This window comes from Babylonia areolata, chromosome 22, assembly GCF_041734735.1.
Source record: "Babylonia areolata isolate BAREFJ2019XMU chromosome 22, ASM4173473v1, whole genome shotgun sequence".
Lineage (NCBI taxonomy): Eukaryota > Metazoa > Mollusca > Gastropoda > Neogastropoda > Buccinidae > Babylonia > Babylonia areolata.
Genome location: NC_134897.1, coordinates 15,694,533 through 15,708,287, shown reverse-complemented (window position 1 = coordinate 15,708,287; position 13,755 = coordinate 15,694,533). Strand labels below are relative to the sequence as shown.

Sequence of the window (13,755 nt, the reverse complement as noted above, 5' to 3'; positions counted from 1 at the left end):
GGGGATCAACAGAGAGAGAAAAAACTGTCTTTCTACACAAAACAAATCATGTTGCTTATAACCCATCTGACCGCAAAGGGGCCATTTCACGGGCGTTCACACAACAGTACACAGGCATGGCCACACACCCTGAATACTGAACCACATGGACTAACACACTGCTGGCACACACATAATAAATCAACACAACCTGGAAATCACCTGCATACACACACACTGCATATCAAAACCTAAAAAGGAATATTAATTGTAAAAAAAAAAAAAAAAAATTAACACAGGAATTCAATAATCGGCACATGGAAAAAAAAAAGTAATAAACAAAATTATTAAACATTTCAAGCAGGATTTCAACATAAAAAAACAACAACCCACAAAACATTCATGTGTGTGTGTGTGTGTGTGTGTGTGTGTGTGTGTGTGTTTTGCTTTATTCCTGTTGCTGAGCATGGTTTCTGGAACAAAAACAAACAGCACTGTCCTGATTCCTTTCATTTACATCAACAGAGGAATCACAGTTTCACACATCTTCACCGCCACTCCCACAACAATCTGCATACTTTGCTCCGATTTCTAACATGTTGAACTTCAGGAACAAAAGCATCACTGACAACTGCACAGATGACACGACCATTGATAAATTGCCAATAGAGTGTGTACAAATACTGACAGTAACTGTGAGAAGACACCAGAACAATGCACATGCAGTTAAGAGACAGACAGCATGCCGTAGATCAGTACCAAGACAGAGGCGAAGACATGCATGCAATCTCCTCATTCAGTGTTATCAAATGCTGCACTGGCGATGGAGGAGAAAGGAGAAATACAACCATGGCAGCGGCACATTCAGAGCGAGGTCTGTGCACAAAAACACTTAACAGGCCTCTAGCAGGTTAGTGTCAATCACTGTATCTTATTCTGCCATAGGTGCTGACATAAACCCACCATCCAAACAACTTCCAAGCATGAATGCGTGTTTGCTAACATACAAGATGTTTGTGAACACCCCCCTCACACACACATCCACATCTACCTGAGATGATTTGCTTTGGAACTTGGCATACTTTCACCCACCCCTTACATAAGCTGATAAATGTTCCGACTGAATGTATATGGTTCCTTCTTACAACCTCCTCCCCTCTAACCTCCACACACCCTAACCACAATAGAGTATGATTTTTCACATGACATATAAATATTCACAGATAAGAGAGCATATTTTTTTCTGCCAGCTGCCCAGGGCAAAGAAAACCTCCATGTCAAGAAACAGTTGCATACATCACGATACATCACGATACAGCGTGAAGCTGTTGCAGGATCCTATCTGGCCAGCTGCTGCACAGTGAAAACACTGTCCACATACCCACGGGTCACCATGGATGAATGCCCGATGTAGTATGGCCAGCTGAGCAGCTCTACTCCAAACTTTAACCAGCGAATTCTGGTTTCCCAATCTCCTATATAATGAAGCGAAAACCCCAGTCCTCTTCATCCTGTGTAGCTGAGATGTAAAAATGAATTCCACATGTCCTGCTGACTGCCGTGCAACCCTGCCTGCCAGGTGTTTGGTTTCCAGGCCAATCACTTTTACTGCCTCTTTCTTTCCTGCCATTACTTGGTCATGTGTCTGGCTTCAGTCATTGATTGGAGCTGTTGATGAGATGGCGTCGTGAAAATAGGGCTGGCTGTCATTCATCACACTGCCAAGCTACATACAACGTACCCAGCACTGCATGTTGTTGAATGAATCAACCAAGAGACGACACAACCTGCCACAGGCAAGTATTGTATTGCATTACTCTAATTGTCACAACAGATTTCTCTGTATGAAATTTGGGATTTTTCTAAAGAATTTTGCCAGGGATGACCCGTAGATTCTTTTACACGTACTAAGTGCATGCTGCACATGGGACCTCAGTTTATCGTCTCTTCCGAATGAACAGTGTCCAGACCACCACTTAAGGTCTGGTGGAGGGGGAGAAAATACTGGTGACTGTGAGATTTGAACCAGTGCGCTCAGATACTCTCATTTCCTATGCGGACACTACCACTAGGTCAATACTACACAAAATACTGGTACAGATATTTTGGCGCCTTAATCAGCCTTGTTTCATTCACAACACCAAGACTGATACTGTTCATAACCAGTACATGACAATTCCATGTTCTATAAAAACAACTGGATAAAAAAAAAGTTACAATAGCATGATCACAACACCGACAGGTTTGAACGAACTAAAACACAACAGCTGGAATAAAACCGACTGAGAACCACAAGGTAAATACACTTCATCAGAACACACAATATCTACAACACCAAAAATGAACAGCAACAGTTGAAAAATTTTTTTTTCACAAGCAGACCTCCATTTCTCCTGCAGCGTGAGAGACGTGCTATAGCTTCCCATTCAAATCATAAGAAGACAACATCTAGATTTGTTAGCAGATGACACATATCATGCATTTGTGAGCAGCAGAGAAAGTCCCAGCATTTATTCATTTGTTTTTTTCCAACCTCTCAATCATGGACATCTTGATGTGGGAAGCTAGCCAGTCTGTTGTTCACTTCTGGCAAAATCTAGCGACCAAATCTTTTTTTTTTTTCCTTGAAAAATACTCACCACAATATCCTCTGCCTGCTTTGCCAAAATGAGCCGTGAAAAAAAAAAAGCGCCAGAAGCAGCTAGCTCACAGGAAACACCAAGCTCGGCACAGTTTAGGGAGGAGAGAGCGAAAAAAAACAAAGAACCAGGACAGAGCAAAGTGTCGCCTGTCAGGACGGACCCACAACACCCAAACAGCGGAGGGAGAGGTTAACACAGGGCAGTGAGAAGCGGCACTCACCGGCGTAGAAGGGGTCGTAAGTGTCAAAGTTATCCTCAAATCCTGACAGGCAGCACACAGACAAACCAACCCACCATTAAAACACCGCCTTGTGCATCCAAAACACAGTCCAATCCACCATAAAACATCTTGTGCATCCAAAACACAGTCCAATCCACCATAAAACATCTTGTGCATCCAAAACCAAGTCCAATCCGCCATTAAAACAGATCTTGGTCAACCAAAATAAAATCCAATCTACCATTATACATATTGTGCAACCAAAATAAAGTCCAATTAACTATTAAAAACAACAACAACAACAAAAAAACAAACCCAAAAAACACAACAACCCGAAACACAACACCTTGTGCAATCACAATTATGTCAAATCTACCAGACAGTTTCAATTTCAAGGTGGTGTTAAAAGCATGTGGACTGATCCATTGACACTATACACTAAAAGGAGCAGATACCTAACTTTCATGAAATTCCAATGCATTGGTCAGTCCTTCAGAAAAAAAAAAACAAGAGAGGCAAAGCTTCATTATGACTCACATGAAATTCCTGCTTGTTTAAAAACAAAACAAAACAACCCCCCACCCCCCTAACACCTTCCTGGCACTGTCACAATTAAAAACACAACTGTTATTCAACCACAGTAACCAGATGCTGTTGAAGACATGTGTCTGAGCTGAAGTTCACTTGACAACCATTAACCTATTCAATCCTACTGACGCAGGAAAAATGCAGAAAATATCATGAAATTTACCGATCTGCACCTCAAAATCAATATGTGTGGAGAAACCAGAAACACTGTAAGAGTTAGTTCCCTTTGCTTGTGGTTTATTCATGTGTAGGAACAAGGCAAACCATTTTAATTAAACAAATTCTGTTGCCCTTGCCATGCTTGGGTGCAGGGCTGAATCAATTAAATCCATACCTTGACTCTCAGGAACATTCAGCCATGTGGTTTTTCTATACCTTGAACTACTAAAACAATGTACTTTTTCTATGGCTGATGCCAACAAACCTACCTTCCTGTCATCAGCGCTACTGGTGTGATTAATAATGCTGAAGTAAAGTATATCTCTGACAGTGTAGTTCTGTTCATTCAGTTCAACGTTAAAATGTCTCTTAAATTTGGTGATTCATACATATAAATATGTAAATATTTCAGGAATTTTTTTTTTTTAAAGGTTGATGGATGTTTGTAGGCAACAAACACTAGGAAAAACGGAGACATAATTGAAAAAAAGTGGTTTCATTTTTCTTTCTACTCTCAGTTTTCAATGACAATGTTCTTCTTCAACAACAGATACATGAAATACAAACATCCTTCTCTTTGACCTAAGAAAAGAGAAACTGAATAAAATCATATGTACAACAAATATCTGCAGCAGTAAGAAAAGGAAAACCGTGAACATTTTTTTAAACTATAAAAATAAAGACAGGTTAAAAAAAAAAAAAAAAAAAAAAAAAAAAAAAAAAATCGACAAAACCTCTAATCTGCCAGGTTATGCACAGCAGAAAACTGGAGAAATATTTCTAACCTATATCAGTGCTAAAAATGAATCTGACTGAAGATTCTTACTAATCACATGCCAGGCACAAGAATCATTACACAGTGCTTACACTTTCACCGCAAACGTAAGATCAATACCATTTGTAAAAGATACCAAGAGACTCAAAATTAAAGAAAAAAAAAAAAGGGAAAAAGAAAGAAAAGAAAAAAGAGAGAGATGCAGACATGAGTGACCTATGTTACGCAAAACAAATGTAGTCCATGCACAGTAGCTCTAGAGTTGCTGGGTTTTTCTTTTCTTTTCCTTTTTCCAAGCCTTAAAGAAGAAATGAATATATACACAGATTACATCTAGATGATGGTCAGATTTCTCACCAGGCTCATCTGTTTTGCCTTTTTCGTTATCTTTACCATCTGTTCATCAAAATGAAAAAGACAGGGATAAAAGGAATCAATCAACCAATAACAACTTTACCAAAGACTCAGATGTTACAAATGCACAGCCTTCTGCACGATTCCTTTGATTTCAATCAAATGTTATTGTATGTTACTCCAATTGTTCTTCAGTTCATACACAAAGGCACAACTTTCTGTATACTGATTTTTTCAGTGATCTCAATCAACTATGTTTCTCCAGCTGTTCTTCAGGTTAGAATGCCTATTATTAAAAACAACAACAAACAAACAAACAAACCAATTCTAATTTACATGAAGTGCAATGATTTTCAACAGGAAGGACAACATTTATAAAGGAAACAGCACTTTTACCACTTCAAAGACAGTACAGAGGAAACCTCCAAATGACTACCACAACTTCCATTCACAATCACTTTCCTGAAGGATGTCTCTCACTGTTTGGGACTTCTCCATGGCATAACGATCATCATCACTGTATTGCATTTCAATCTGGAGTTCTTTATCATTGGATTTTGTATGCCTGTAAACTGACCGTCAATGCATTCTACAGCATCTATTTCCTAAGTCTCAACTGATAAACTGTAGCTAAGCATCACCCACTGAAATCATACTTGGCTCATCTGACGAGACACAGAAAAGATCAAATGACTAATATGACTCCTGATTTATGCTGCCCAAAGAACAAAAAAATAAATAAACAGAAAGTAAGTAGCCTGTAGAACCAGTCCACTTATGATTAATCAGAATTGTTTCTAACATTTCCTACTTGAATGATGAAGCCAGAAGCATCAGTTAAATGAATTAATTACAGATAAAAGTCTTAGCTGTTGTTTCAACCACATGTTTATGGCTAAATAAAACCACTCAAAAAGACAACCAACAATGACAACAACCAAGAAACCACCCTACCAAACAATCTTTTCTTTAAAAAAATAAACTACGGTTTAACATCAAACCACAAACAATCCAAGACTCAAGGCTTGTTTAATGTCAATGCACAGGTACAAAAATGACCTGTTTGAACCAGAATGAAACAAAAAACAAATCAAAACAAAACAAACAAACAAAAAAAACAACCCAACAACAACTAAAAGAAGTGCCAAGACATAAACAAACTCCTGTGGTACAACTAAACAAGGGGGGTAAGCGTGTTGGTGCACCAAGCGGCATGCATACCTGCTTGGCTGTAAGCCGGAGGGGGACCATGGTTAAAAGTGTAACTACCCGAGGAACCGCCGCCAAAGTCGGAGGCATCCATTTCCTTGAGGGAGGAGGGGGACTCGCTGCGCCGGAAGGAGCTCACTCTCTTGGGCACGTGCTCCGTGCGGGGCTTGGTTGACGCTTCCGACCTCCTGCTCACAGAGACAACATGGGTGGTGGTGGAGGTGGAGAGTTATAGACGGGTGCAATAGCTGAGAGGTTAAAGCGTTGGACTTTCAATCTGAGGGTCCTTGGTTCAAATCTCCGCAACAGTGCCTGGTGGGTAAAGGGTGGAGATTTTTCCGATCTCCCAGGTCAACATATGTGCAGACCTGCTTGTGCCTGAACCCCCTTTGTGTGTACACACAAGCAGATCAAATAACCACATTAAAGATCCTGTAATCCATGTCAGCGTTCTGTGGGTTATGGAAACAAGAACATACCCAGCATGCACACCCCTGAAAACGAAGCATGGCTGCCTACATGGCGGGGTAAAAACGTTCATACATGTAAAAGCCCACTCGTGCAGATACAGCCAAGGAATAAAGATGAAGAGAAGGGGGGAAGGGTCGGAGATACAGACATTGATCAAATTTTTTTGGGTGTATGTGAAGGGAGCACTAACTTGATCTCCGAGTGTCATGTAGGGTGATCAGTGTGTAAGTGTGTGTGTGTATGTGTGTGTATAAGTATGCGTTGAAGTGTGTGGGTGTGTGTGTTTGTGCATGTGTGCGTGTGTGTTTTTGTTCGTATGTGCAAACACATATATGGTTGAGTGTGTGTGTGTGTGTGTGTGTATGTCATGTATAAATGTGCATGTGTGTGTGTGTGCACGCATGTGCATGAGCGTGTTGTGTGTGTGTATGTGTGTGTGTGTGTATACATTGTGTGTGTGTGTGTGCGCGCACGCGTGCGCATGTGTATGTGTTTATATATGCGCATATGTGTGTGTGCGCAAGCATGCATGCTGGCATGTATGTGTGTATATATATGTGTACGTGTGCATGCATGTATGTATGTGTGCATGCGTGTGTACATGTGAGAATGCATGTGCGTGAGCATGAAGCGGTGACTGACTTGATCTCCAGGGTGTCCAGCAGGGTGGTCAGCGTCTCCATGGCCTGGCGGTGGTAGTCGCACTGGGCCGACACAAACGCCTGCAGCTGAGCTATCTGCTCCTCCTGTCCCCACAACACACCACACACACACATACACACACACAGATCAGCTTTCTTACCAATAAGAAATATAAACAGAGATACATAAACCAATTAAATGTTTACTCACCCACCCACACACCCCCAACACAAACATGTGAGCATGCACACACATTAAAATATTGGGGAGCGAAAGATTAATCAAGCAATTAATGATAATAAATCAGAGACAAATGAGAGGTGCATCACAGCGGAGCACTGAGAGAGAGAAGAGAAGAAAGAAGAGAGAAGAAAGAGGGAGAGAGAGAGAGAGAGAGAGAGAGAGAGAGAGAGAGAGAGAAAGATAGGAGAGAGAGAGAGAGGGTCATCACAGCAGAGCCCTGACCTCAGCCTCCAGCAGGTTGTGCATGGCCTGCTCGGCACAGCACTTGGACTCCTCAAACTTGTCCTCCGCCACTCGCAGCTCCTCCTCTGAGATGTTGGAACCTTCACACCACAACACCACACTGATCCACATCACACCGCTCACACTTAATGTCTGTCTGTCTGTCCTCTGAGATGTTGGAACCTTCACACCACAACACCACACTGATCCACATCACACCACTCACACTTCATGTCTGTCTGTCTGTCTGTCCTCTGAGATGTCGGAACCTTCACACCACAACACCACACTGATCCACATCACACCACTCACACTTCATGTCTGTCTGTCTGTCTGTCCTCTGAGATGTTGGAACCTTCACACCACAACACCACACTGATCCACATCACACCACTCACACTTCATGTCTGTCTGTCCTCTGAGATGTTGGAACCTTCACACCACAACACCACACTGATCTACATCACACCACTCACACTTCATGTCTGTCTGTATGTCCTCTGAGATGTTGGAACCTTCACAACACAACACCACACTATTCCACATCACACCACTCACACTTCATGTCTGTCTGTCTGTCTGTCCTCTGAGATGTTGGAACCTTCACACCACAACACCACACTGATCCACATCACACCACTCACACTTCATGTCTGTCTGTCTGTCCTCTGAGATGTTGGAACCTTCACACCACAACACCACACTGATCCACATCACACCACTCACACTTCATGTCTGTCTGTCCTCTGAGATGTTGGAACCTTCACACCACAACACCACACTATGTCTACATCACACCACTCACACTTCATATCTGTATGTCTGTCTGTCCTCTGAGATGTTGGAACCTTCACAACACAACACCACACTGCGTTCACATCACACCACTCACACTTCATGTCTGTCTGTCTGTCCTCTGAGATGTTGGAACCTTCACACCACAACACCACACTGATCTACATCACACCACTCACACTTCATATCTGTCTGTCTGTCCTCTGAGATGTTGGAACCTTCACACAACAACACCACACTGATCTAAATTACACCACTCACACTTCATGTCTGTCTGTCTGTCCTCTGAGATGTTGGAACCTTCACACCACAACACCACATTGATCTACATCACACCACTCACACTTCATATCTGTATGTCTGTCTGTGCTCTGAGATGTTGGAACCTTCACACCACAACACCACACTGATCTACATCACACAACTCACACTTCATGTCTGTCTGTCTGTCCTCTGAGATGTTGGAACTTTCACACCACAACACCACACCTCGTCCACATCACACCACTCACACTTCATGTCTGTCTGTCTGTCTGTCCTCTGAGATGTTGGAACTTTCACACCACAACACCACACCGCGTCCACATCACACCACTCACACTTCATGTCTGTCTGTCTGTCCTCTGAGATGTAGGAACTGTCACACCACAACACCACACCGTGTCCACATCACACCACTCACACTTCATGTCTGTCTGTATGTCTGTCTGTCCTCTGAGATGTTGGAACCTTCACAACACAACACCACACTGATCTACATCACACCACTCACACTTCATGTTTGTCTGTCTGTCTGTCTGTCTGTCCTCTGAGATGTTGGAACCTTCACACCACAACACCACACTGATCTACACCACACCACTCACACTTAATGTCTGTCTGTCTGTCCTCTGAGATGTTGGAACCTTCACACCACAACACCACACCGTGTCCACATCACACCACTCACACTTCATGTCCGTCTGTCTGTCCTCTGAGATGTTGGAACCTTCACAACACAACACCACACTGATCCACATCACACCACTCACACTTCATGTCTGTCTGTCTGTCCTCTGAGATGTTGGAACCTTCACAACACAACACCACACTGATCTACATCACACCACTCACACTTCATGTCTGTCTGTATGTCCTCTGAGATGTTGGAACCTTCACACCACAACACCACACTGATCTACATCACACCACTCATACTTAATGTCTGTCTGTATGTCCTCTGAGATGTTGGAACCTTCACACCACAACACCACACCTCATCCACATCACACCACTCATACTTAATGTCTGTCTGTATGTCTGTCTGTCCTCTGAGATGTTGGAACCTTCACACCACAACACCACACTGATCTACATCACACCACTCACACTTCATGTCTGTCTGTCTGTCTGTCCTCTGAGATGTTGGAACCTTCACACCACAACACCACACTGATCTACATCACACCACTCACACTTCATGTCTGTCTGTCTGTCTGTCCTCTGAGATGTTGGAACCTTCACACCACAACACCACACTGATCCACATCACACCACTCACACTTAATGTCTGTCTGTCTGTCTGTCTGTCCTCTGAGATGTTGGAAGCTTCACACCACAACACCACACTGATCCACATCACACCACTCACACTTCATGTCTGTCTGTCTGTCTGTCCTCTGAGATATTGGAACCTTCACACCCCAACACCACACCTCGTCCACATCACACCACTCACACTTCATGTCTGTCTGTATGTCTGTCTGTCCTCTGAGATGTTGGAACCTTCACACCACAACACAACACTGTGTCCACATCACACCACTCACACTTCATGTCTGTCTGTCTGTCCTCTAAGATGTTGGAACCTTCACACCACAACACCACACTGCGTTAACATCACACCACTCACACTTCATGTCTGTCTGTCTGTCCTCTAAGATGTTGGAACCTTCACACCACAACACCACACCTCGTCCACATCACACCACTCACACTTCATGTCTGTCTGTATGTCTGTCTGTCCTCTGAGATGTTGGAACCTTCACACCACAACACAACACCGTGTCGACATCACACCACTCACACTTCATGTCTGTCTGTCTGTCCTCTAAGATGTTGGAACCTTCACACCGCAACACCACACTATTCCACATCACACCACTCACACTTCATGTCTGTCTGTCTGTCTGTCCTCTGGGATGTTGGAACCTTCACACCACAACACCACACTGCCTCCACATCACACCACTCACACTTCATGTCTCTCTGTCTGTCCTCTGAGATGTTGGAACCTTCACACCACAACACCACACTGAGTCCACATCACACCACTCACACTTCATGTCTGTCTGTCTGTCCTCTGAGATGTTGGAACTGTCACACCACAACACCACACTGCGTCCATATTACACCACACTCACTTCATGTCTACGTCTGTCCAATTATATATACAACTCCTGTCTGTCTGTCTCACAGTCTGTCCATATACACATCTGTCTGTCTTTCGTTTTGTCTATCCATTTATCCATATCTGTCTGTCTATCCATTTATACATATCCATTTATACATGTGTTGTTATGTCTGTCAAATCATTTATACATGTCTGTCTGTCTGTCTTGTGTTTGTGTGTGAATGTAGGTATTAACTCTGTGTGTGTGTGTATATATAATTATATATATATATATATATATATATATATATATATACATACACACACACACACAAATACACGCGTGTATTAGCTTGTGATCACAAATTCCGAAAAAAAGCTTTTTTTAAAAAGGAAAAGAAAAAGAAAAGGAAAACAAATCCCACAGTATCACAAATTATGTATAAACAAAACAAATGAAATGAAATGAAAATCGGGGGGAAAAAACAACAACAAACCTTCATGATGTCAGATACTTTAACTTTGAAAACCAATTCAGACAAAACAAATTTTCTCCTCTGAACAATTCTGGTTTTCTCCCAAACTTTTATGTGAACTTACAACTCACAACACCACACAGAACAGGAACAGTTTGTGCGGTCCATCATAAATTTAACAAAAACATTTTCATTTCCTACTTTAGATGGTATACAATATGCAATTCCTGAATAATAATAATAACAGTACTAACAACCCAACTAATGATATGGGCCAGTCTGATGGGAAAGGACCCTACAAAAGAAAAAAAAAAAAAGAAAAAAAAAAGAAGAAAAAAGAAAAAAAAAAGATAGAAAAAAAAGGAAATACTTCAGAACAAGCAGTGAGTTAGATTTATATTTCTAATGCTGCTGGTTTTTTCCCCTCCCCACACACAGTCTGTGTACTACTTACTAAAAGATCAAGAAAGGAAAATAAACCACTTCACCTCTGAGGCAGTAGTATCTTGAAGTTTACATCCAGAAAAAGACCACAGAATTAGAGAACATGGGCCCCATGAGAAACGCTTGTGACAACATTATGACAGATATAACGAGCAGGATAATTACCAATTTTATGAGCATGCGTTGATTGTGTGTGCATGCCTGCGTGTGTGTGAGAGAGAGAGAGTGTGTGTAGTGTGTGTGTGAGAGAGAGTGTGTGTGTGTGTGTGAGAGAGAGAGAGTGTGTGTGTGTGTGTGTGTGTGTGTGTGTGCGCACAACAGTATCAAAACCATGACAAACTGTTGCTCACAAATGAGAGGCTGTGTGAGTAGAAAATGGGGGGGAAAATGTTGTTGTTTTCCTGAACAGGAATGCTGAGTGTTCAGCACACTCCTCCAACCACCACCACTATCAGCTGGGAGCAGGGCGACTCTTGCCATTGTAACGTCTTATTCTCTGATACAAAGCGGGACAGGTAAAAAAAACCCCACAAAACAAAACAAAACAAAAAAAAAACCCACAAAACAACAACAAAAACAAAACAACAACAACAACAACAACAAAAAAAAACAAACAAAAAAACCAGCAACAAAGTAACAATCCTTCCCCTCCATCTCCTGGGGGGAAAAAAATCAGGAAAGTGAGACAGAGAGAGAGAGAGAGACAGAGACAGAGACAGAGACAGATAGACAGAGGTGAAAGTGGAGTGTGTGTGTGTTTGTGTGTGTGTGTGTGAGAGAGAGAGAGAGAGAGAGCAAATTCTAAACATTACGATCAGTCCTACAAAATAGTTCATTCACTCTATTACAAGCCTCTAAAGCCCAAACCCGCGCTGGAATTTTAATGTGTGTTACGCTCCACTTCCTCTTTTAATGGCCACTTCCCAACAAGAAATCTTCAACAGCCAAATTTTCCGATTTCCCTTTCTTTCTTTTTTTTCAAATACTCAAGACTCATAATGATCGGAATCCCACAACTGGAAATACCCCCTCTCTCTACCACAGCACTTGGCTGTTGTGGAATCTTCACTTATTACTCTGCTGGCTCTCTTGAATATTTTCAAACACTTCCTTATCATGTCATTCCCCCTTCCTGCTTTCCAAGTTTCTAGTTGTTCAGGATAAAATACTTTCAGTTTTGTTTTTTTTTGTTGTTTTTTTTGGTTTGCTTTTTAATCATCCAGACTTTCCACCTTACTTTTCAATGAAGGAATAAAACCCAATACAAATCACTCACTCAAACACACACACACACACAAAAACCCAACAACCCACACACGTCCAAACCTGTTCGAATGAGAGAGAGAGAGAGAGAGAGAGAGAGAAACCTGACCAGAGAAAGGGGTTGGTTGGAAGGGGAATAAAATTGATTTGAACTGGGGGGTGGGGGGAGGGCGGGGGTGGGGGGGTGGGGGAAGGGGTCATTTCTTGACTTGTTAGCACAGACACCAAAGAGGTTAACAATCCCTATAACATTCAAATCAAGATATAACCAGAGAAGCAACCAACCACAATGGAATAATGAAAGATGTGGATATCTAATGATTCCAACCGAGTAAAAAAAAAACACAAAAAAACGAAAGGAAAAAGAGGGAGGGAGGGCAGACAGACAGAATGTGTGCGAGAGAGCGAGAGAGAGAGAGAGAGAATGGGGGTGGAGACAGACGGAGAGAAAGAAGGAGAGAGAGAGAGAGAGAGGGAGAGCAAAAGAAAGCAAAGAATCCAACCATGAAAAAACACAATGCACATAAATGCTCCAGTACATAAAAAGAAGTAGACGGGGAGAAAAGAGAAATCCCCCTCTCATACCAGTCATATGCATCAATCCAGCATACCCCTGACATTAGAAATAACAAAATACTAATTGTAAAAAAAAAAAAAAAATTAAAAAAGGAAAAAAAGAAAGAAAAAGGAGTGATGGCAAAGGGGGTTAAGAAGCATAAGGACTAGAGATTGTTTTTTGTTTTTTTTTTAAAAACAATGTTAAAATAAAACAAATAATGTACACTACAGCAGCAGCAGTAGCAGCAAGAAAGTTGGAATAAAAAAAACACGACCAAACTGAAGACAAATCATGCAAACTAGTCCCTACGAAGAAGTCATGCAGTTTTCAGCATGCATGCACC

General features: G+C 41.9%; 1 protein-coding gene across 7 annotated transcripts in view; it reads right to left on the bottom strand.

Moving 5' to 3' along the window:
* Positions 1 to 13,755, bottom strand: part of LOC143297169 (endophilin-A3-like) — a 55,823-nt gene that overhangs the window by 8,883 nt on the left and 33,185 nt on the right. For 3 of the 7 annotated variants that reach the window (XM_076609358.1, XM_076609357.1, XM_076609360.1), the window contains 4 exons: positions 7,505 to 7,605; positions 7,040 to 7,143; positions 5,939 to 6,114; positions 2,842 to 2,883 (listed from right to left, as the gene is read on the bottom strand). In XM_076609358.1, the coding sequence (XP_076465473.1) occupies positions 2,842 to 2,883; positions 5,939 to 6,114; positions 7,040 to 7,143; positions 7,505 to 7,605 (423 nt within the window). Of the gene's footprint in view, positions 1 to 2,841; positions 2,884 to 4,720; positions 4,760 to 5,938; positions 6,115 to 7,039; positions 7,144 to 7,504; positions 7,606 to 13,755 lie in introns of all 7 variants that reach the window. The other 4 variants (XM_076609359.1, XM_076609362.1, XM_076609361.1 and 1 more) reach the window with 4 other exon arrangements.